General features: G+C 35.3%; 2 protein-coding genes across 3 annotated transcripts in view; one reads left to right on the forward strand and one right to left on the reverse strand.

The window, feature by feature from the left end:
• The window catches only part of SREK1IP1 (SREK1 interacting protein 1), a 38297-nt gene extending 32278 nt beyond the window's left edge, over positions 1–6019 (reverse strand). The window contains exon 1 of the mRNA XM_076008052.1: positions 5819–6019. Within this exon, the coding sequence (XP_075864167.1) occupies positions 5819–5831 (13 nt within the window). The 5' untranslated portion in view covers positions 5832–6019. The remainder of the gene's footprint in view (positions 1–5818) is intronic.
• A 229-nt stretch (positions 6020–6248) lies between these two features.
• The window catches only part of CWC27 (CWC27 spliceosome associated cyclophilin), a 224328-nt gene continuing 205581 nt past the window's right edge, over positions 6249–24995 (forward strand). For both annotated transcript variants that reach the window (XR_012921686.1, XM_012784066.3), the window contains exons 1-6: positions 6249–6513; positions 12985–13081; positions 19855–19967; positions 22208–22351; positions 23814–23912; positions 24761–24864. Coding sequence is in view for 1 of the 2 variants with exons in the window: in XM_012784066.3 (XP_012639520.1) it covers positions 6472–6513; positions 12985–13081; positions 19855–19967; positions 22208–22351; positions 23814–23912; positions 24761–24864 (599 nt within the window). In the remaining variant the exon portion in view is untranslated. The remainder of the gene's footprint in view (positions 6514–12984; positions 13082–19854; positions 19968–22207; positions 22352–23813; positions 23913–24760; positions 24865–24995) is intronic.

Consider the following 24995-nt stretch of genomic DNA (forward strand, 5'->3'; position numbering starts at 1 on the left):
CAGTTGAGGAAATAATATTCTCAAGCCATACATCTGAGAAAGGGGTAATAACCAGAATCTATAAACTCAAGCAAATCAGCAAGAAAAACAAACAACCCAATTAAAAAGTGGGCAAAAGATATGAACAGAAGCTTTTCAAAAGAAGATAGACAAATGGCCAATAAACAAGAGAAAAAATGCTCAGTGTCACTAACCATCAGGGAAATGCAGATTAAAACTACAATAAAATACCACCTTCCCCCAGTTAGAATGGCTTTTATTAAAAAGTCCAAAAACAATAGATGTGGCGTGGATGCAGAGAGAAAGGAATGCTTATACACTGGTGGTGGGACTGCAAATTAGTACAGTCTCTTTGGAAAACAGCGTGGAGATTCTTCAAAGAATTAAAAGTAGACCTACCATTCAATCCAGCAATCTCACTTTTGGGTATCTACCCAAAGGAAAAGTTATTGTATCAAAAAGATACTTGTACTTGAATTTTTACTGTAGTACAATTCACAATCACAAAGAAGTGGAATCAACCTAAATGCCTATTAATTCATGAGTGGATAATGGAAATGCAGTATATATACACCATGGAGTACTACTCAGCCATAAAAAGAAATGAATTAATGTCTTTTGCAGCAATTTGAATGGAAATGGAGACCATTCTTCTAAGTGAAGTATCTCAAGAATGGAAAAACAAAAAACCACATATACTTTCTAATAATTTGGAACTAACTGATGGGCACACATGTGCACAGAGAGAAGTAAAAGTCATTGGAAAAAGTGAGGGGTTGAGGGGAGGGATAAAAATCACCTAAAAGGTACAATGAACACTATTTGTGTGATGGGCACACTAATAGCCCTGACTTAAGCATATTAAAAGCTATCCATGTAACAAAAAATTTGTAGCCCCTTAGTATTTTGAAATAAAAAAATCATTTATAGATATACTCCTTTCTTTGGGATTCCCAATATTGTATCCAAGACAATATAGGAAAAACCCAGCAGAAATCAGAAATTCTTTTGAATTAAAAAAATAGTCTAAATAAGTTTCTAGATGTAAATATTTTGAAAGAGCTAATGTTCAGTTAAAAATGGCTTCATAATCATTTGACCCTAAAAGAAGTAAAAGTAAATCAATCAGAGTTAAACTACTGATATGAAAATCTAACATATAAAGTAAATGTATAGGCCGGGCGCCGTGGCTCACGCCTGTAATCCTAGCACTCTGGGAGGCCGAGGCGGGCGGATTGCTCAAGGTCAGGAGTTCAAAACCAGCCTGAGCGAGACCCCGTCTCTACCATAAAAATAGAAAGAAATTAATTGGCAACTAATATATATATATATAAAAAATCAGCCGGGCATGGTGGCTTGTGCCTGTAGTCCCAGCTACTTGGGAGGCTGAGGCAGCAGGATTGCTTGAGCCCAGGAGTTTGAGGTTGCTGTGAGCTAGGCTGACGCCACGGCACTCACTCTAGCCTAGGCAAGAAAGCAAGACTCTGTCTCAAAAAAAAAAAATAAAATAAAATAAAGTAAATGTATAAAACTCTTTTGTCTATGTGCCTCACAAAATACAAATAACCTGTGAGGAAAAAAGGTGTAAGTATTATCCATTTAAGATAAGAAGAGAAAGTTTAATTTATTATGTAATAAAACAGAATCAAGATTGCTGTCTAGTTTAGTCTGTTTGGTACTAGATTCTGCTCAGCAGCAATTCTAGTTATCGACCCTGTAAGTTATTTGTTATTTACCTATTATGGGTATAATTCAGAACTGCATGTTAGAGAAGCCATAAAGATGAAGGAAGTCACGCTATAGTAGGTTATCTAAGGTAATGCACCTACAGCTGTAATACATGATAGACTATGCCAGTTTGAGTAAAAGACGTTTATGAGTTCTATCAATAAGTATGAAGAAGTGGCAGGCACGATTCTCAACTAAGATTGGGAAAGCTTCCCACAGGCAGGTATGGACAGTATAGAAGAGCCAATAATGACAAAGGCATGTAGGTAGGAAAGCACCTACCTACACGAGTGGTACATAGAATAGTTGGCTAAGTCAGATTTTTGTGAAATTGTAGAATGCGTAAGAGAGGTGGTAGAAGGAAAAAGTAGAAAGTGATTTGGCCATGCCTAGGAATGTGCACTTCACTCTTGCAGAAATGGGAGCTTCAGCAATAACACATTAGAGGTTTAAGAAACCTTAGCCATCAACTCCTTTATTATGGAGACAAGGAAATTGACCTCAGAAAAGTTAAGTGGCTTGAAGAGAAACACAAAATTCACAGATATGAGTCAAGAACTAAATTCCTGCCTCCTAGGAATGAGAGAATAAGATATATGATTTAGGAAAATTATTTCAGCAGCAATGTACAGCACGAACTAGAGAGAAAAGAAATTACTTTAAACATAAAGTGAAAAGAAAAATGAGGTATAGTATAATTTAGAATTCTATTACTAAGATGCTATCATAATGTGTTTTAAGAATCTTTCTTTGATAAGCCAGACTGAAATGTTAACTTGACCACAGAAAAATCTCCTCCCTGTCTGTAAGACTTCACTGAAAGAGACACCAAAAACTTAGTTTTTGTGCCAACCACATCAGTGACATATATTGCCACCTATACCAGCTAGTTCAACTCTTCACAGAGAAGGCTGAATCATGAATGTCAGAGCTAATTTCAAAAACTGTGAACGGGAAAAACAGTTTTTCAAAGACAGTAATGTTCTCTGAAACCTTTGTTCAAATGTCATTTCTATAACAACTATGAGTAAGATTTTCTTTTCTAAGAGTCTACATTTCATTGTGTTACCTACATAATAACTTAAGCTTATATACAATGCTATGAAAAGCAGCCTCATTATTTTATACCTTGTAATAATTACTAGCAGGACCATCTCAAGAAATGTCAAGTTGAATCTATTATACCTAAAAGAAAAGAGCATAACACAATACTTGTCCTCCTTGATGATTACCTTAAAAGGTTTGGATGGAGCTCTATTTTCCCTTAATACACTGCCTGGATCAATCATCCAAGAAATTATCTTAACATTTTCTGTATCTGTATTTTCTAATGACACTTGTATTGTACTTTTACAGTGCTGTCACATCTATTATCTCAGTTTTTGCTGAGTTTAAATACTTTATGTCTTGCCATCTAGCTAAATGGCACGATTTAAGATTATTACACTTCGAAGCATTTTGAATTGAAAAGTTAACATATCTATAACACTGGTCTAAGTTTTAAGGGAATTTGTTTCCCCCTTTAAAAAATCACTTTTGTCCTCTTTTTTAAGCAGCACATTTTCATTACTGAAGTTTAAAGAAGGCACAAACCATGACATTGTGTCCTCCAGAGTGCCCATACCACATAGGTGTCAAAGACCTTGCTTAATGACATGAACAGTGACAACAAGTCAACTTTGGATGCAGCTGTGTGATGCAAAGATCATCAGGGCTGATGTGGCCTATCAGGATGCCTAAACAAATCCACTGTGCAGGCTTGTCTTTTCTCTGCTGGCCTATTAGATGTTAATATTCACCTGGCTTCAGCCATAGAACTTCCCTTCACACTCTATGCACTCACCTGAGCAAAATCAACCACTCCCATGGACTTAACTCCCATTATGTGTGTGGATCACACTTAAATAGTTATCTTTAACTCCGACTTCCTTCTTAAGCTACAAATTATATCTCTTACTGTCTATTAGATATTTCCACTCCTATGTCTGACTAACCTCAACACGACAAGCTCCAAATTGGAATTCATCATCATCCTCCAACTCCTGCTATTTGTGAGGTGTTGCCCATATCAGTAAATAGACTCGCCCAAATGCCTAATAGTGAAACACAGGTAAACCTCATTACCTCATTTACCCACCCACAGTGAATCAATCACCAATTCGTAGTGATTCTACCACCAAAAACATATCTCCAACCTATCCACTTTTCTCCTTCTCTACTGAGACCACACCTTGTTCAGGCATCATAACTCACCAGAATTATTTCTAACTGGTGACTATGCCTCCAAACTAGCTCCCCTCCAATCTACTGTATTGCCAGAATGATCTTTCCAAAATGTGAACCTACTTAACCCTTAAATAGCTTCCTACCATCCTTAGGATAATACCAAACTCCCCGTCACAGCTTACAAGATCCTTCAAGAGCTGGAAACTACCTGGTAAGTTATACGATAGCATGACAAAATGAATAAGCACAGGTATAGAGAAGCCAGATTGACCTGTCACTTATGAGCTATCTCATGTTGGACAAGTTACTTGATTTCTCTGTCCCTCCATTTCCTCAACTGTAAAAAGGGAATATTAATACCTATTTTACAGTATGGCTGTGGATATTAAACGAGACAAAATACAATGTTTGACACAGTATCTGACACATTTGACACATAGTAAATGCTTAGTAAATATTAGCTACTGTTACTCTCTAATTTTTCACTTCTCTCCAATTTATATTCTGAGTTCCATCCACAGCAAACAACTTTCATTTCCTCTTCACATATTCCTTCTTCCTTTACATGTCCCATAATTCTTTAAGTCTCATCCTAAATGGCACATCCTCTGGCAAGTCCTTCTGGCCTGTCCTGTACCCTGTTTGGTTCTCTTAACCATGTGCTTCCCAAGGTTACGTATTTTCCTTACCATAACACTTTTTCCCACTTGCTGTAAATTTCTCCCTCTGCACTGCTAAATTTTAAGTTCTGTATGAATCTAATTTAATCTATCTTGCTCACTACTATATTCCTAATGCCTAATGCCTAGTACAGTGCCTGGCACAGAGTACGTATTTAATAAAAGTGTACATTCCCTCTCTCACAGCTCCAGATGTGCTTCTTCCCAAATCGCAGTTAGTAAAAAAGCATAATCTTCCCATAACAGCTGTCCTTAGAATAAGTTTTAGAAAACGCTGCCACCGAACAAAAAACCTGATCAAATAATACCGGGAATGACAGGTTGAAACAATGTTAGAGCTTGAACCATAGTACTTCCCAGAATTTTTTCTATACTTAAGAGCATTGTGAATCTCCAAGTTGGAGGGTGAGGGTGTGTACATTTCTCATACATTTCTCAAACTATCTCCCGTAATGAGTATTCTGCGGAACACATCGTGGCCAAACCGATTTAAGGAGATGCCTTCTCTCCTACTAGAACTGCAAGTAAGTTGGTAGTTGTGGATGAAGAAATCTCTAAAGTATAATACTTATTCCGCAGGGTTTACCGTTTTTAGATCAGTAACGTCTGGGCATGAAATTCCAGAAGGAATCTTAGATATAGTTCAACAAAGCTCCTTCTTTTACAGATAAGGAAACTGAGGCTCAGACGGCAAAGCGACCGGATGAAGGCCACACAGAAGCGACATACAACAGGAAGAACTAGGAGTGGAACCTCTGACGCCCGCTTCGTCCCAGCGACTTCCAGCACAACCAGTGCCTCCGACTACCTGGGAATGCCAAGTGTTCCCACTTCAGGTTTTATTTTTAAGCCACACCGCAGTTAAGGGCAATGTTTCCTGGCCGCCCGTGGTCTCAGGCCTTACAGTGACGGCCCCGCACTCCTCGCCCCCTTTCCCCACACACTTTCCCGCGAAACCCGTGAAGTTGGGGCTTGGCGGCGGGAGCGGAAGACGGTTTCTTTCTTTCCTTCAGAGTTTATTTTTGGAGTGTGAACTTTTTCATGTAAACCAAACAAAATTGTTTATTTTACGGCCCCCGCCTAGATTCCCAGGGGTGCTACTCCCAGCCCCACCGCACCTTATTTACCTTACCCTACCAGCTCCCTCCCTAGCTCAGACAGGGGGCCCTGCTGATGGTCTTCACCTGGGACTGCCATGACGGTGGTAAGAGAGGTCGCTGGAGCCTTCGGCTTTCGAGAACGCGTTTGCTTCCTGCCGGCTGCGCGGACGACACACAGCCAAAGCGGCCTTTTTCTCGCACCCGCGTTGAGGCACCTTCGCTACAGTCCGGGACGGGCCTGTAAGCCTCTAGCAATAGCAGAACCAAGTAGACGCAGATGCAGTTTCCGGGAGACTCCTATTGCAAGCTACACATCGTCGGAACCATTACTGACAGTTTCGGGGGGGGGGTGAGTGCGACCAGCACACGCGAGTGTGAAGTAAACACCACCAATATTTACAAATTGTGCCTTTTAATATTGTGAAATATTGCTAGTACAAATTACATTAAGCTATAGGAACTTTACAATATTTTCTTGTTTTCTGGAGCACATTGGGATCCCCCTTCTCAGGGTTAGCGGTGCTCGGGTCCTCGAGCAACATGGCGGCGTCCGTGAGGGGCTGGCTAGCTTTGGGCAAAGGTAGCGTTTAGTGTTGCTGTCTTGCATGATATTGATCGACTGAAGCTTTCCCGGACCACCTGACTTAAGGAAGAGTGTACTGGTAGGCGGACAGCTTTAGTGACCGGCTGTCCGCTCTCATCCCTCAAAAGGAGCAGAGTCCTGAGCACTGATCAGGATGAGCAACATCTACATACAGGAGCCTCCCACGAATGGGAAGGTGAGAGCCTCACCTAGGGAACCCGGGTTCCCCAAAGTGAGATATCCCGAGGTGTGTGTGTGTGGGGGGGGGGGGGCGTTCAGGGATCTTAGAGTAGGAAGAGATTGTACAAAGTGCTCTCCTTATCTCTCTGCCAATAGACAGTGCTGCATCGAAAATCCTGAAGTTGGCACTTCTCAGCATGTTCTTGTAAAAGCCCTCAAGTGGAGATTTCTCTATCAGCCTTTGGTCCTACGTCCTGCCTTAACCCAACTCACGCAGATGTTTTCTAGGGTGTTAGGTTTTTTAAAGTACATTTTCGAGTTTGAAATATTTTGGCTTAACTTGAAGGTCGTTCATTCTCCATTTTTTCCATAATCATTAATTGAGCGCCTTCTAGGCACTGGGCACTGTACTAGGCACGGAAGATACAAAGAAAGATAGGTAAAGTCTAGTTGTTGCCCTAGAAGAGCATACAGTTTAGTTAGGGAGACAGGCAGGTAAAGAAAACCCTTACGATGTGTATGGTAGGTGCAGTCATGGGGAGGGGAACATATTGCTATGGCAGTACTGAGAAGTGAGCAACTGGGAAACTTGGGAAAAGCTTCTGGAGGAGGTATCTTTTGATCTGGTCTTAAAACATGAGATGATTATTAGAGAAAATGGGAAATGTTGAATATTACCACATTAGAATGGGAGAATGATTCTCTGATTGATTTGATGGCCGATGTATGTCAATTCCTGTCCAATGTATTTGTATACACTATGAGGCAGAGGAGTCAATAGTGGAATAAGTGTCACATGAATTCTTGAGTTGAGACCTAGTCTATATCACATATGAAATGTAAAATGTAATGAACCAACATAATGGAGAAAAATAGTGGTATTGAAAGTATACAGTTGAATTAGAATAAAGTAAATTTATATAAAATACAATTGTTTGCATGATTGCATCATAAATTATTTGCACAATCTTTTATTTATTGACATTTGGTCATGTAATGAGGGCAATTTGAAAGCAAAAACAAAAATTCTGTAATTCCCATCGAAAATTCTGGTGGGTATTTTGGGAAGATCAATTCTTTCAATTTTTTTGTTTGAATTTTTCTTGGGCATTGTAGCATCTCCATCTTACCCCTACTCCACCCTCTACCCTTACTTTATGTCAGTGTGAAAATCCAAAATACCTACCTCCTCATATTTCCTAATATTTCCTGATGTTGATAAACACTGGAAGAGATTGAACAGGTTGCCCTTCCTGCCAGGCAGGGCCTTCACACTTGCTGCTTTTCTCTCTAGTATGCTGTTTTACCTGTTCAAATGTCAACCTTAGCAAAGAAGCCTTTCTTATCTACTTTCTATGAAATAGCAAACCTCAATCATGTCTTGCATCCCAGCAATCTCTGGCCCCTTTAACCTCTTTAGTTTTTTCCATAACATTTATTTATTTATTACAGTATCCTCCCCTTTTCCTTCCCACTATAAAATGCAAGCATCTAGAAGAGTGCTAAACTCATAGTTGAAGGAGTTCAAATGTGCAGTGAATGAATAAATGGAAGGATGAATTAATGCTACATTTTTCTTAGGTTTTGAGAAGTATTAAGCATCAGTGACTTTGAGGTTAAACTGCTGCTGGTCAAGGGCAGACTTAGTTGAGTGAAATACATTATCCAAATAATCATACAAATATTAATAAATATATAATTGCAAATTGTGATGAACACTATCTTATGAACAAAAATAGGCTGAAGGAGAATATAAGGCAGGGCTCAAGTTTTTCTACACTAACAGTTTGGGACTTTTTCTAACAAAAAGCTGATTGAACACACTGAAGCTTCAAAGTTCTGTACTATAGAGAGCGTGGCAAGAATTTTGACTTGTAAAGGATTTAACACAGATATAATAACAAGTCTGTTCAATGAATGTTTGTTTAGTGCCTTTACTGTGTAATTGTATGTTAGGTACTGAAATGATGCAGAGCTGTTCAGAATAAATGGGACAAAATTCCTCCTTTCAAAGAGCACAGTCTTAACTGGGAAGTAATTGATACATAATACCAGTGATTGACCCCTGGCTATTGTCCATGAATGTGCTATGTTTTGCTGTGTTATGCCATAACCCTATGTCCTGAAGACGAGACACAGAAATATAGCACTTGACAGAAATTTTCTTAAACATAAAAAAGTAATCCACTGAAGATGAAATTTCTACATACTATGATCACTTAATATAAACTGTATATTTATTTTTAAGAAACATGATATTTTCAAAGTATTGTATTATTGGGAGCTTTAATAAAAAGAGCTACCAAAGCCTGACATAATAATGTCCAAAGGGAATTTATGGCAAACAGAGGAAGGAGCCATATGCCTTCTTTATTAATTCAATAGCTTATCACTGAAAAGATTAAGAAACCTTAGTGAGCAAGGTGGCCCAATCAGATATGCATTCTTTTTAGTAGGTGTAAGTTGCCTATTTGGCAGAAAAACCCACAACAATTTTAAAAGAATGATAAGTAGAATAATGGCTATCATTTTTTAAGATCTTTTTGTCTGGTATTAAGTCTATGTATAATAGCTCGTTTTGTCCTCACAACAGCCCCATAAAGATATTATCTCTGTTTTTAGATAAGGATATTGAGTCACAGAGATGTTCAATATCGTGCGTGAGATAATGAGCTAGTAAGTGGAAGAGTCAGCATTTGAACTTAAGCAGCCTGACTCCAGAACTTACGGAAGGAGGGAGGATGTACATTAGTTTGTTGTTTCGAGTAGCAGTTTCTAAACCATTGGAGCACATACTTCAGGGGCTGTACAAAACCAACTGATGTGTAGGGAGAAAATCACTATTTCTATTTATTTTTTCCTTTATTTGTTTAAATGCAATATTTTATATATAAAAAAAGATTATATAAGTTCAGTTACTTGTTTTGTATCATTATGTAATTTTTCTTAATGACTAGCTAAATGGATTTACAGATCATGGTATCTAGATTAACTAAACAAGCCCTCACAAATTTCATATTGATGATAATATTAATAATGTAATCATAAGAAAATGTTAGAGCTGATGCCTCAGCATTGGAAGTCTGTCAGAAAATGAGAAATTATTATGAAGACCATTTAAAATATGGATTTCTATTTATTATTGTTAATGATGAACTTTGTCTTGCCTTAAAATATATATCAATAAGAGTATAAAGCCATTGGGATTTACAAACTTAATATGTAGAACAGGAAAACAGACCTCTAATTTCAAAGCAACATTATGCTAAGTGAGAGAAGCGAGATACAAAGGCCACATATTGTATGATTCCATTTATATAAAACGTCCAATAGGCAAATCCATACAGATGGAAAGTAGATTAGTGGTTGCCAGAAGTTAGAGGTAGGAGGAAAATGGGGAGTGACTACTATTGGGTACAGGGTTTCTTTTGGGGTGAGAAAATGTTCTGGAATTAGATAGTGGTGGTGGTTGCACAACTCTGTGAGTCTATTAAAGACCACTGAATTATATACTTTCAAAGGGTGAAATGTTTGGAATGTAGGTATCTTAATAAAGCTGTTATTAAAAAGGTTCAGCCAGGCACGGTGGCTCACGCCTGTAATCCTAGCACTCTGGGAGGCCGAGGCAGGAGGGTCATTTGAACTCAGGAGTTGGAGACCAGCCTGAGCAAGAGCAAGACACTGTCTCTACTAAAATAATAGAAATAAATTAGCTGGACACTAAAAATATATAGAAAAGATTAGCTGGGCATGGTGGCGCATGCCTGTAGTCCCAGCTATTCGGGAGGCTGAGGCAGAAGGATCACTTAAGCCCAGGAGTTTGAGGTTGCTGTGAGCTAGGCTGACGCCATGGCACTCTAGCATGGCAACAGAGTGAGACTCTGTCTCAAAAAAAAAAAAAAAAAAAGAATTAAAAAAAGGTTCATTGTGGCCTGGCGCGGTGGCTCACGCCTGTAATCCTAGCTCTCTGGGAGGCCGAGGCGGGCGGATTGCTCAAGGTCAGGAGTTCGAAACCAGCCTGAGCAAGAGCGAGACCCCGTCTCTACTATAAATACAAAGAAATTAATTGGCCAACTAATATATACAAAAAATTAGCCGGGCATGGTGGCGAATGTCTGTAGTCCCAGCTACTTGGGAGGCTGAGGCAGGAGGATTGCTTGAGCCAGGAGTTTGAGGTTGCTGTGAGCTAGGCTGATGCCATGGCACTCACTCTAGCCTGGGCAACAAAGCGAGACTCTGTCTCAAAAAAAAAAAAAAAAAAAAAAAGGTTCATTGTACCATTAATAAATAAAATAGGAATTATTTTAAAGTACTGTTTTTACATCTTTTAAAATTCTTATTTTTGGGGCTCTTTCATACTACTAGAGTAACATAGTACTACATGTATTTAAATATACATATTTTTTTCATATGTGCTCCAATCCCTTACTTCCCCTGCACCTTTTTTTTTGTTTGTTTGCTAATAGGATGCACACTTTAAAAATTTAGAGATCATTGCTTTGGGTTTGCAATTAAGAGAATACATGGCTAGGTTCCCTTTAACAAAAGTGCTTTATTGCAAATATACAAGGTAATGATCAGATCAGACAGGACATTGTCTTTTTAGGTATACTATACTTTTAAGATTGGGATGTACATCAAGCCTCATGGAAAATCAGAAGACATTGCATAGTGTTGTTCCAGAAACATTCTGAGGTAGACGGAGTTGTCATCCTCTCAGTTTGTATCCCAAATGTATACTTCCCAGGAGAATGAGAATCAAGCAGGGTTGGTTTGTCACTATTAAACATAGAGTATCTCTTTTGGGCATTATTTCATGCCCAGGCAAGTTAAAAGACCTTGCACACATTCAGCCAGTATATGATTGCTTTTGACTTAGGCATCGTTCTCTATTCAAACCAGTTGTGACCAGAGCAATTGGGGGGATTTGAGATGGCAGAGCCTGACACTTGATGGACTATTTTTCCAGTATAGTATGGAATACATAGAGAACTTTGTGGAGGCTGTATCATGGTATTTAAAAATCTACCAAAATATAGACATTTTCACCTCTCCAACCTCCATGGTCATTGAATAGTTGTAGGAGAACTGTGTAGGCAGTAAAAGCACAAAAAGATACAATTAATTCATCAATGTTATATAAGTTTATGGCAGTATTATCTGGGCTTCTGAAACAGAAATTGAAAGACAGTTGTTTGGTAAGGGTGCACTGGCTCAGGCCTGTAATCCTAGTGCTTTCAGAGGCTAAGGCAGGATGATCGCTTGAGCCGAGGATTTTGAGGTTACAGGGGCCTTTGATCATGCCACTGCACTGCAGCTTTGGTGAGAATGGAGACCCTATGTCTAAGGAAAAAAGGGGCAGTTGTAGCGAAGACCCACAGGACTAGAAGGGAGAAGATCAAAATTCTATTCCTGCTTTGCTATTAACAATCTTTCTGACTCAGAGACAATTTATGACTTCTCTGGGGCATCTGAAAAAGATGGAGGTTTAACTGAATGGTTTTAAAGTTTCTTTCATTTCCAAAAAATGTATATTTGTGTAAATTAGGGTAAGGAGTTTTAGAAAATAAAAAGTGTGACTTGTATCAATGATACTGATTTTCCATGAGAATCAGTCTCATGTTTTTAAATTGTTATATTGCATACTCTTTATTTTTAAGACCATTCTAAAAGATTGTGCTGATCACAAATTATTGACACTGATTTATTTTGGCATTTGGGGGAGAAAAATGAAAAAGTGATACTGGAGAAATTGGACTACAGCTGTGCCACACTGTTCAAATTTAGATCCCAATATTCTTTTTGGTTATTTGTGGTTATAAATAAGACAGTTATAAGCTGTTTCCTGTTGTGGGCTCAGTAGGGGTTCTGGTTGTTGCAGGATGGCTGGTTCCACCGAGGAGTATTTGCTATTATGAGCTGATGGAAAGGCTCTCAAAGGATTCCATTTACTATAGTCATTTTAAGACATACTATTTTAGTAAGTCATAGACCAAAATTAGATTAAGAATGTTCCTTTGTAAATTAGGAATAACATGATGTTAAATGAAAAGATATAGTTAAAGGATAATTTAAAAGAGTAATTATAAAATTATCTTATACTGTCACAATTTAATGGGCTCGTTCTTTAATTTCTTAATTTGCTATATCAATTTTATCAGAAGTAATGCACTGGGAAACTCTTAATTATGACAAAGTTGCAGTTTTGGTTTTTAAATGAATGAAGCTTTTTTTAAAAAAATGGTATGCTATTTTTTTCTTAAATCCTAAACTTTTTCTGAAAATGGTATGTTGAAAGATCTAAATATACAGTGAGCTGTAGGGGATATTTGACATTTTGTTGAGTATAACAACAAAAGCCAAACAAAATTTTTAATATTTCTTTTAAAATTGAAAACTCCCCAGTGAATGCTATAAGTTGAGCAATCATTCAAGTGATTATCAAGCAAAATGAAATTAATATAAAGTTGTAATATTCTTTCCACAGGTTTTATTGAAAACTACAGCTGGAGATATTGACATAGAGTTGTGGTCAAAAGAAGCTCCTAAAGCTTGCAGAAATTTCATTCAGCTTTGTTTGGAAGGTAATCATAACTGTTGAATTTTATTCTGTAGGAGAAATTTTTGTTAATTTAAAAACAAACTGCAGTGTACTTTTCACAACATTGAGGACATGTTACATAGTGATAATGAGTGATAGGTGTTGCTGTAAGTGATAGTGTTGAGCAGTGTGTCAGGAAATAGAGAGGGGAGATAAAAGCTTTACCCAGAATAAATCTGTATACTTCAACAGAGAAATGTATCTCAACAAATAAGACCTTGATCCTTTTTGTTCCTCTTTGTTATCTTCCATGCCTTTCTTTCATTCTCTAAATATGAGTATTCCTTAATTGCCTTCAGTTCTCTATTGTCTTCATTCTCCAATTGTTACTTACATCCAAATGGCTGTCAAATTTAGAACTTCAGTCATTTCTTCTTTTCTTATTAATAATTTATACGTTAAATTGTTTAGTAGACTTTTTTGCAGGAACCTTTCACTGTCAGCTACTACTAAATCAGTATAAAACCAAATTTACCAGTTTCTTTCTACTCTGCCTTGACTTTTATCTATATGTCTATAATTTCCTCTTGCCTGGTCTTTCTCACTTTCATCTTTAATTTCTTTTCACTCTTATTTATTCATGTGGTATTTGAATCCTCAGGCAGTTTGGCTTCCTAGCTAACCCAAATTATTTCTTACTGCCCTAACAACATGGTTTCAGCCAACTATTATTTTTATTTCATAAGAATTTCCTTCCCATTTTTACTTTTACACATATCCTCATCTTAGTTTTCTCTCTTTCTCTCTCTTTTGTATTCTTTTTCTTTTTTTACTGTTCAAGTCTATTCATTTTTAAATGTCTGTTCAAAATTCTACTTTCTCCATAGTCTTCTATCTAGCATTCAGTGATGTTATTATCAATATCTTTAGGGGTTTTTTTAGATTTAAGTCATAAAGTGACTATTTTTCTTTTTAAAAAACTTTGCAGAACTATACAACTACTTGAGTGTTTTTCCCTTCAGAATATTCTCTTAGGGAACTAAGCATTCCAAACATTTTTAAAGCTTCTTGTCAGCTTCTAGAATATACTGCATATTATTTTTAATCTCTCCAGCGGTGGCAAATCGTTATCTTTCTAAGTTATATCTTATTTTTAGAGACAGAATGTTATTCAGGGTATCAGAGAACAACATTTGGGTCAGAAGCAAGGTGTGAAAGAGAATCCAAAATATCCGGTTTATGGTATGATGAGAGCTCTCTAAATAGATGATTTGACAAATAAATAATTACTGGTGGGAACTTTAGGGAATAAAAAATACTCAGGGAAAAAAAGCTGCTTCTCCCCCCCATTTCCCCCACCAAAAAAAAAAAAAAAATACAGAGAGAGAGAGAGAGAGAAAAGACATCTGCAAAGACCATTATTAATAATTGCTATGGCAGGCGGAAGGAAATAGAGTCAGGCAGGTAGTTCAGTCAGAGAGGCCTCAAATAACTGTTAACAAAGCTGAGAAACACAGGAGACACAGAAAAGTCAGACTTGTTTCTGGTAAGAAGTTTTGAAGAATCAAAAGCTCAAATTTTACAGGAGGAGAGTGAAATTACAAAAACATAGTAAGAATGAATGGTAAATTGTAATCTATGACCAGGTGAATGGAAGAAACAGAAAACATCTGGATACAATATAACAGTGAAGAAGAAATGAAGTTCTTAAATTGAATGATGAGAAAACTCAATTATAACAACAAAAAATTATTTCCTTACTTCTCCCTATTTATAAGAATGCAAGGAGAAAGAAAAAAAATAGAACAATACTAAGAAAACTAATCAGAGCAATTCTCTTAGTTGAACAGGTGAGAGAGAGAATTATTATTGGAAAGGCTAACAAAGAAGACTGATTTAAAGATACTATTGAATGAGTAAAGTCAAGGTTTTACAAGTATAATACAGAGAGCTCCATTTTAATTCTTTGTGTCTATGATTTAAACAAGTCATAATGTTTCTTGATCTTGTAACATCATATCGATATTTCTTTTTAAAGTGTGGTTTCCAGAATTTGAAAGCAAATGAATAAAAACATGAGTAAGTGAGAGCACAGCTTCAGACATGGCCCTCAATTAAAATGGTATTCATAGTTAAAAAGAAGTTTATAGCCTTTACAAAACCAGATCTACACTTATATAGACCTTATCTTGGATTTTAGGTCTTTGTAGTATAGTTAAGTAAACATTTAAAATGAGTGGAAAATTTTTTAAATTGTCAGTTTAAAAAGTAGAGTAAAAAAGATATGAGGAAAGGGAAGCTTGGTAGCTTTGATAATTTGACAATAATTTGATATTAGTTCCGCTAATGTGAGGAAGGAGTAAAATTTGATATTCATTTTATAGAAAGTGGGGAGCAGAGCAAGATGTAGATCAGAAAATCAAAATTTTTAATACTTTATGCAACTATTAATCTCTTTACCACTATTTTACTTCAGCCTTTTCTTTTCATGGTCCATCAGTTATCTTTTATCCTTTAAATTCTTTAGAAGTGAAAAACATAAGTATATGCTGCAAGTTAAAAGAAATTGCTTTATAAAATTAAAATATTTGTTAAAAAATGAGAGGATGAAGTAAATCCTAAATCAGCTTTAGATAAAAAGTTATTCATGATAATATGTACAAAATTGAATATACAACAGGATTCTAGAGGAAGAAACACATAAAACTGATTTTAAAATGTAAATATAAATTTCTGTATGTATTTGGGCTGGTAATATAGTTAGTCAAAATGTATCATAATGTTCATACATTAAATAGCCAGAAATAACAACTATAATGACAAAAACTAGAATCACATCAGTGAAATAGGAACTTCATTTCATGTTTAAGATACATTTAAATTTCTATATTCAATAGTGGAAAATATTCTGGAGGATATTATGAGCATGCACAGTGAAATAATAAAGCTTCTTCAATATGCTTATGGAAACGATGCATAAAAACTTAAGAAGAAATTAAATAACATTATTGCAAGCAGCAAAATCTGTTATAGTGCATTGTAAGATATAAAGACAACTATAAATGTACAGTTCAACAGAGATTATTGATAATTCATAAGGAAGTAGAAAGAAAGAATAGGGAAAATTTATGGAAATTGGAAATTCTAGCTATGTTAGAATAAAAAATTATGGTGTACAAATTTTAGAAAATTCCTACTCATTTATATATAGTAGATAATATATATAGTATATAATAATTTTATGCACCCAACAAGAATATAATTAGAAAGTCATAAAGAAAATCCTGAAATAAAAAGGCAATGTCACTGAAAGACTTAATGAGAAATAGGAAAAAGGAACAAGGTGGTGTAATTTTAAAATTTGAAAACACAAGTAATAAAGATCTCTTTCATGTATGACTCTTGGGACAATAGTTGCAACTGAGCTCTAGCTGCTCCCCCCCACACCAATCTTATCTCTTTCTATACTTATCTCTTTTTATTCTCTTTCCATATTGGGAGACTAAGTGATCTTTTGAAAAAGCAAACCTGATCATGTGCTCGAAAAATGTTGATTGACTTTATTATGGATCTAAAGGAATATTTACATTTTATGATATATACTATAGTATATTTTATATTCAAATTTGAATATGAATTTGTAGAATTTGAGTGAAAATATTAACTTGACGTCACATTTACATTGAACCTGAATATTTATAGGTTGCTTTCACATTATCTTATTTAATGTTCAGATCAACACGGTGAATTAATTTATTAGTTTTATAATTAGAAAATTGAGTTTAAGCTTGTACAGCTAGCAAGAGGTAAGACTTAGAACTCCTGACTACTACTACATTGTACACTTACATTGTATAATGTTAGTCTAACTGTAAAATTGTGACTTAGGGATATAGCAAAGATACTTTTAGATTTCTTGATTTTTACAATTTCTGTTTGTAACCAAAGGGAACTTGTCTACCCTAGGGAGGTCTTGTGAATATAGCCCAAACTGCCCGTCACTGAAAGAAAGGACTGAAAAAAAATCAGCTGGTCTTCCTTTCTTCTTCTTCCAATGTATTATGTACTGGATACAGTTGTTAGATTACAGATTACTTTTTTTTTTGAGACAGAGTCTCACTCTGTTGCCCATGCTAGAGTGCCATGGCATCAGCCTAGCTCACAGCAACCTCAAACTCCTGGGCTCAAGCAATCCTCCTGCCTCAGCCTCCCCAGTAGCTGGGACTACAGGCATGTGCCACTATGCCCGGCTGATTTTTTCTATATATTTTTAGTTGTCCAATTTCTTTCTATTTTTTAGTAGAGACGGGGTCTTGCTCTTCCTCAGGCTGGTTTGGAACTCCTGACCTTGAGCGATCCTCCCGCCTCTGCCTCCCAGAGTGCTAGGATTACAGGCGTGAGCCACTGTGCCTGGCGCAGATTACATTTTTAAAATGCAGATTTTATATCCAGTTATACTTTGCAAGTGTGAATAATTATGAGGGTGCCTGGAAGCCACTACAATAGGTACTTTATGAATTATGTCAGTAATTATATCAGTACAATGCCTGGCCTACAGTTGATACTTGACAAATATTTTTCATTGAATAAATTAGGTTGTATTCATTGCAACTAAAGATTCAACTCAAATGATTTAAATAATAAAGACATTTATCATCCTGTATGACAAGAAATCTGGTATAAGTTCTGTAGCTCCATAAAGTCTTCAGGGTACTGTGTTCTCTGCATCTTTCTGCTTTGCAACCCTCAGCATGTGATTGAATCATGACTGTACTCAGTAATTGGCTCAGCCACAACCTACTTTGTTGCTGCTTGTTTTTTGTTTTTTACAACAACAATAATAGCTTTTGTTTATTAAGCACTTCCTTCCGGGTTAGGTATACACTCTACATATATTTATTTTCCTCTTGTACTTACCTGACTGGTGTAAGTTCAAAACTAAATTCAGTGATATATTAATGAAATAATTTCTTTCCTTCCACTTAAAGAATTTTTTAAAAAACTGAGATGAAATTTGTATAACATAAAACTAACCATTTTAAAGTGTACAATTCAGCAGCATTTAGTATATTTCTAAGTTGTGCGATCAGCACCTCTATGTAGTTCCAAAACATTACCCTCAAAGAAAACTCTGTACCCATTAACTAGTTACTCCCTATTCTTCCCTCTTCCACCCCTCCAAGTCCCAGGCAACTACTTTTCTGCTTTCCATCTCTATGGTGACTTTGTGTCTGGCTTCTTTCACCTAGCATATTTTTGAGGTTCATCCATGTTGTAGCATATATAAGTATTTCATTCATTTTTATGACTAATATTCTATCATATGTATATGCCATATTTTATTTATATATTTATCCATTGTTGGGCATTTGAGTTATTTCCACGTGTTGGCTCTTGTGAATAGTGCTGCTATGAACATTTGTGTATAAGCATTTGTTTGAGTACCTCTTTTCAATTATTTTGGAGATATATATCTCCAAAGCATGCGCGCGCATGTGCGCACGCACACGCACACACACACACACACACACACACACACACACACCCCTAGATGTAGAATTGCTGGAGTATATGGTAATTCTAAGTTTAACTTTTCATACCATTTTATGTTTCTGCCAGACATGTAAGAGAGAGTTTCAATTTCACCACATTCTTACTAACACTTGTTATTTTAAGATTTTTTTTTTTTTATGTTAGCGGTACTAGTAAGTGTGAAGTGGTATCTTATTGTGGTTTTGATTTGCATTTCCCTCAGGCCTACTATGCTGAGCATCTTTTGTTATGCATTTTGGTCATTGTTGGTACTTCTTAATGTAAACTCTTTTATTCAGTCAAACCCTAATTCTTGCTCCCCACCAAATTTTTTGCTTATGTCTTGCCTCACTGAGATGCCATGTTTCTGGCCCACCTAAGTTTTCTTTTTTTTTTCTTTTTTAGTTTTCTTTTTTTTTACGAGGTCTCTCTAATGATTCTAAGTTCTAGGTGATAAGTACCATAGGAGATTATATGTGATATCTCCTGTATGTTTATGACTTTCAAATTATATATTTGGAAATTACATATTCCAATTATATACTTTCAAATTATATATAAATATAAATGCTTTCTTTCATTCATTTAGCAAACTGATTAAGAATCTAATTGGACTCCAATATGTATTGTATTCATTATTTGTTTTATTTATTGAAAGTTTCTTGAGGAGAGTGCATTGATGGTACTACACCTAGAATAAATAAGTATTTTTGCTATATTATACCTTTGTGTATTAATAAATTAATTTTCTGTGGGGAGAAGAGGAAGAAGTAGGAAGTAAAATATTCATCTCCACCAAGGTTTCTCAACCTCAGCAGTGTTGACATTTTGGGCTGATAATTCTATGTCGTGGGGACTGTCCTTTACATTATAGGATGTTGAGCAGTATTCTTGCACTTTGCCCTTTAGATGCCACTAGTATCCCCAATTTGTGATAATCAAAAATATTTCCAGATGTTGACAAATGTCTCTGGGATTCAAAATTGCTGCTTCTCCCCCAAGTTGAGAAACACTGATCTATACCAAAACTCTCTCATTGTTATTTTGAAAACTAATAAGTGTTTGAGAGAATCCTAGAAATAAAATCAAACAACAACCATGGTTTCTGTAGCAATGTGTGCTGTTTTGAAAAGTAGATGTTTTATAAGAAGTAGAGAAGAGAAGGTTTTGGAGCCTATGTAACATTCTGGGAAATTAATCTTGTGACTCTAGTGTTATTAACTCTTATAACTATAGAGACATCAAACTTTAGACATTGATAAATTATTTTTAATTTTTTTTCAGCTTATTATGACAATACCATTTTTCATAGAGTTGTGCCTGGTTTTATAGTCCAAGGGGGAGATCCCACTGGCACAGGGACTGGTGGAGAGTCTATCTATGGAGCCCCATTCAAGGTAAGACTGAATTATTATTATTACTACTACTACTATTATTTGCAAGTCAGCTTGGATTGCTTAATTGAAAGTGATTGTGCCCCACAAGAAGAAAAAACATTTCACCTTCGTATATAAAATTAGGTGTCTGTCACATATTTAAAATTACATAAGCATAAGAGCAACATTTAGCACCTCAAGCATTCTTTCTGTTGTCTTATGGCAAGTTTTTATGCTAAATTGAATTCAGATAGAGCTAAAGGTGGTAGTGAAAAAAAATATGATTCAGAAAAAAGACTACATAGCATATTTCCTGATGTCTGACTGTATCTAATCTCAGAAACTTAGTAAAATATTTAAAAAAATTTTAGATTCGCATATGCTTATCCTATTTGAAAACATTGTGTTTTAAACTCTATATGGAATCTGTAGTAGTCTGCTCAGGCTGCTATAACAAAATAATACTGACTGAGTAGCTTAGACAACAGGAATTTATTTCTCACAGTTCTGGAAGCTGGGAAGTCTGAGACCAGGGTGTCTGCCATCTTGATTCCTGGTGAGGTCTCTCTTTCTTGCTTCCAGATGACTGCCTTCTCTGATGATCTCACATGGGGAAGAGAAAGAGTGTGCTCTGGTGTGTCTTCCTCTTCTTACAAGGACACCAGCCTTATTGGATTAGGGCCCTACCCTTATGACCTTATTTAACCTTCATAACTTTTATCACCACCTCACAGACCCAAATATAGTCACAAGGGGGGTTAGGGCTTCAACATATAAATTTTGAGGGAACACCATTCAGTCTATAGCAGAATTTATTCTGAATTATACACAATAGATCTTTGCAGCACAAAATGCATACCACAGTGGAAGATCATAAGGAAAACAAAACAAAGAAGCAACATAAAAAATGTTAGAAGAAGGTGTATTAGTCAAGAATATGTCAGTTATTTCTTAACTGCTAACATACATCTAAGAAGACAAAAGAGTTAACACCATGGTTAAGATATTAAGAATAGTGCGTTTAAGTAAAAGCTAAAGTTGTGCTTATTATTAATCTGATGTACCAATATCATGTTCTTTGCATAAACATCCATAGCTCTTAAAATATGGAAGTTTTTGAGAACCTTGTGTTTATACTAATGTAATAGAGTGTCTGGAGTTTCCTTTCATCTTTTACTGAGTCATTGTGTGATTCTTGAGAAAAACACTTGAACTGTTTGCTTTAATTTCCAGATGGTAATGGTCTTAGAAAATGTGAAATAGTTATAAAAAAGTCTCAGATATCACTGTTGGGCTATTTTATATTTTACCAAGTTGAGAGTTCTTATGATTTTAGGAACATTCTTTTATTCTTTTATTTGGTGTAATATAATATCTCTTTTGACAATTCCTTCCTAACTTGAGATTTTTGCTTTATTATTTTTGGGTAGTAGAATTATCTTGTTAAGTTTTTCCAATTAGGTCATTTTGAATACAGTATACAGAGTTGTGATCCTTTGAGTGCTGATCTCTTGAGAATTACTTATTAAGGAAAAATAACCTTTTTTTGTGAAAAGCATTGATTATATAACATGGCTCCATTATAAATGAGTTGAGTATAAGGTCTGGATGGAAATTCTATTAAGTAAAAGACTAATTATATGTTAAGTAGCTCTGTCTTAGCAAGAATACCACCTTAGAAAGGCTTGCTCTTGCTTTTTTGAAAACTGACACATAGAACCAGTCCCAGTTCAGATAAGATTTCAACATAGGACTTTAAAACACATAGTAAAACCACATAACACAATCATAGAAATTCCTTGAATTAAAAAAGAAAGAAGAAAGCAATTGTTTCATGACATTTCATGATGGGAAAGGGCAATAGTTGAAGACTCTGCAATGGTTCGAAGTTGGATTTCTTGGAGAAATAATAGCAGATTTTAAAAGCTTAGATGACTGTGAGGATGAGAACGGGGAAATGACTCTTAGAAATCCATTCCCCTTTGAGTACCCTTCCTCTATGTGTAAGTAAACATTTTCCACAAAATAGGCTGTATTTATGGTTGAGTATCTTTAGAATATACTTACAGGCTAGTGAATTCAAGTTTAATAGCACTAAACAATAGTAAATACTAGATTTGATTATACTTGAAAATCAATTAAATAAAACTTCACCATTTCTGATTAGAAGTTGTATGGGACCTTGTTGGTCAGCTGAATAACTGAATATATAAAGGGTCTTAATAGCTGAGGACTTTCATTAAATTTTTTTTATGCTTCAGGATGAATTTCACTCACGGTTGCGTTTTAATCGGAGAGGACTCGTTGCCATGGCAAATGCCGGTTCTCATGATAATGGCAGTCAGTTTTTCTTCACACTGGGCCGAGCAGATGAACTTAACAATAAGCACACCATCTTTGGAAAGGTTAGTGTCCAGTTATCTATCTTAAACCTATGGCTTGGATTTTGGTTTTCTATTATTCCTTAGGCTTCTATGCTACATTACATCAGAGTTGTCTTCCTAAAAATATTCTCTAGGATATTTATTTATTATTTGCAAAAATGATGGAATATATTCCTGTTATAGTGAACTATGAGGGACCACCTGAATTCTTTTTTGCATGTTGCAAATCAGTCATTAGTTATGGCTTTAATGTTTTCTTTCTTTAAAAATCATACTATTGGTATTAGCTACTATACCACTCAGCCACTATTGTTTTTACATTTTTAGAAGTACACTTAAGTAATAAAATTTAGTAATCAAAGTTTATTTTCTTAATAATGAGTTGCCTTAAGTTTAAAGTGAAAGTTATGTTGACATTGAAACTTCCTACTGGAAATATAACTTGGAATAGTACTTATTTAATTCTTCTCAATTTAGTGTCATGTCAAGGAATGTCCTTTCTATAGAATTTGCAATAATTATCTTTTAAAAGGAATTCCAAAGGGTTTCTTCTCTCATTCTCCCTTCCTATGTTTTAAGTTTTAGGCATATGAACTTCACTAGTGTATCAGCTCCCTCTGCTGGTTCAGTAGGAATTGTTGCCCCATATCCTGGACAAAACTGGATTTTGCGATGATGTAAAGGAAAAAACAAACTTAGACAGTAGGAAAACTGGTGTTGTTTTAAAACTGTTGGGAAATGTTGAATGAAAGAAATCACACTAAAACCATGAAATGCAATATTGTTGCTTAATACTTAACAACATGGGTTGGGAAATATGCATTGGCACATTCTTTTGAGCCACTTTAACACAGCTTGTCTGATATTTGTAGATTTTTTTCCACCTATTATCTTTAAAAAATAAGAGTATATAGTAAAATGAGATTTAAGTTGACATTCTGCACCATTTTTTATAATTCATATTATATAACTTAAACATTAGAAGCAACATATAGCATAGTGGTTAGAAGTGAGAAAAGCCTGTTGGCTCTATAACTTCTTTAAGCCTTGATTTTCTAATCTGTAGGAGGAGGATTAATGATAGTTTCTACTTTTCGAATGTTTGTGAAGATTACATGAGATAATGTCCACAAAGCACTTATCACATTTTTATTGTTATTATTTGCTTATTCTATCCTAAAGTCTAAATTTGTTTATAATATGTGTTGTCAATCAATAGGAGGTTATTTGGCATTATGTTTTTATTTTTAATAAAAGTTATTATTAAGTATATATTGGAAATTTTTCAAAAAGCTTAATTAGAAATTGAACTTTATCCATGCTTTTCTCCCTTAAGATGAAATTAGTTTATTTGTGTTAATGTATATATTCTTACATAATAATATTAAAATCCCTTTATTTAAAAAATATTTTCATAATTCCCCTTTAATTGAAAGGATGAATGCAATAATGTGAAATTACATTTTATATTTTTATTTGATAGGTTACAGGGGATACAGTATATAACATGCTGCGACTGACAGAAGTAGACATTGATGATGATGAAAGACCACGTAATCCACACAAGATAAAAAGTTGTGAGGTAGGAGCATGATTATTATGAGATACAGCATTTAAATTGTCATTTTGAGAGGAATTCATTGCTAGTATTTTTAAACTATTAGGTGAAGGGGTTATATTCAATTAACATCACAACTCAGATTTTATGTCTAATTTATTTAGGCACAATTTCTGATTAAGGAATTTTTTTTAATTAAAGGTTTTGAAGTCAAAATGAAACTTTAGCTGATAATTCAATGAATGAAAAGCTTGACACATATTGGAAAATTAGAGGAATTAGGTTTATTTCGCCCAAAGAAGTGACTTTACAGGTAATTTAAGAGTGATCTTTCATTAAGGAAGCAAGATCCTTAAGAGCAGGCGTCCTCAAGCTACAGCCCGCGGGCCACATGCTGGTGTTTTTGCCTGTTTGTTTTTTTACTTCAAAATAAGATATGTGCAGTGTGCATAGGAATTTGTTCATAGTTTTTTTTAAACTATAGTCCGGCCCTCCAACGGTCTGAGGGACAGTGAACTGGCCCCCTGTTTAAAAAGTTTGAGGACCCCTGCTTAAGAGCATTTGATTTGGTGTCAAAGCACCTGAGTTGGTCTACTTACTATGTGTCATTTAAGTTTTCTTAAATATTTTTCCCTTTGTAAAATAGGGATAAAATATCCCTCACTTAATAGTACATAGGATTATTGGGAGAATCCAGTGAGGCCATGTAAGTAGAAGCACTTCGTATAGTATAAGTGTATCACTATACTAACAATGTTAATATGAAGAAAAAAATATATAGACCCTAACGTCAATGTAATTTAATACTGGTTTTAGTTTTTTGTGAAATTTTAAAAAATGGAATAATATTTTTAAAATATTTCTTTTCATAGGTTTTGTTTAATCCTTTTGATGACATCATTCCACGGGAAATTAAAAAGCCAAAAAAAGAGAAACCAGAGGAGGAAGTAAAGAAATTGAAACCCAAAGGCACAAAGTAATCATAGTAGAAAGATTTTTCTTCAGCTTAAAAAGGAACACTAATTCATTTAGTTTACTTTACTTTCTTTGTAGTAATTGTTTGCTAGCAAGGGAAAGGCAACTTTGAACCAGGGAAATGTCAGAATT

The sequence above is a fragment of the Microcebus murinus genome, chromosome 11, assembly GCF_040939455.1.
Source record: "Microcebus murinus isolate Inina chromosome 11, M.murinus_Inina_mat1.0, whole genome shotgun sequence".
Taxonomy (NCBI): domain Eukaryota; kingdom Metazoa; phylum Chordata; class Mammalia; order Primates; family Cheirogaleidae; genus Microcebus; species Microcebus murinus.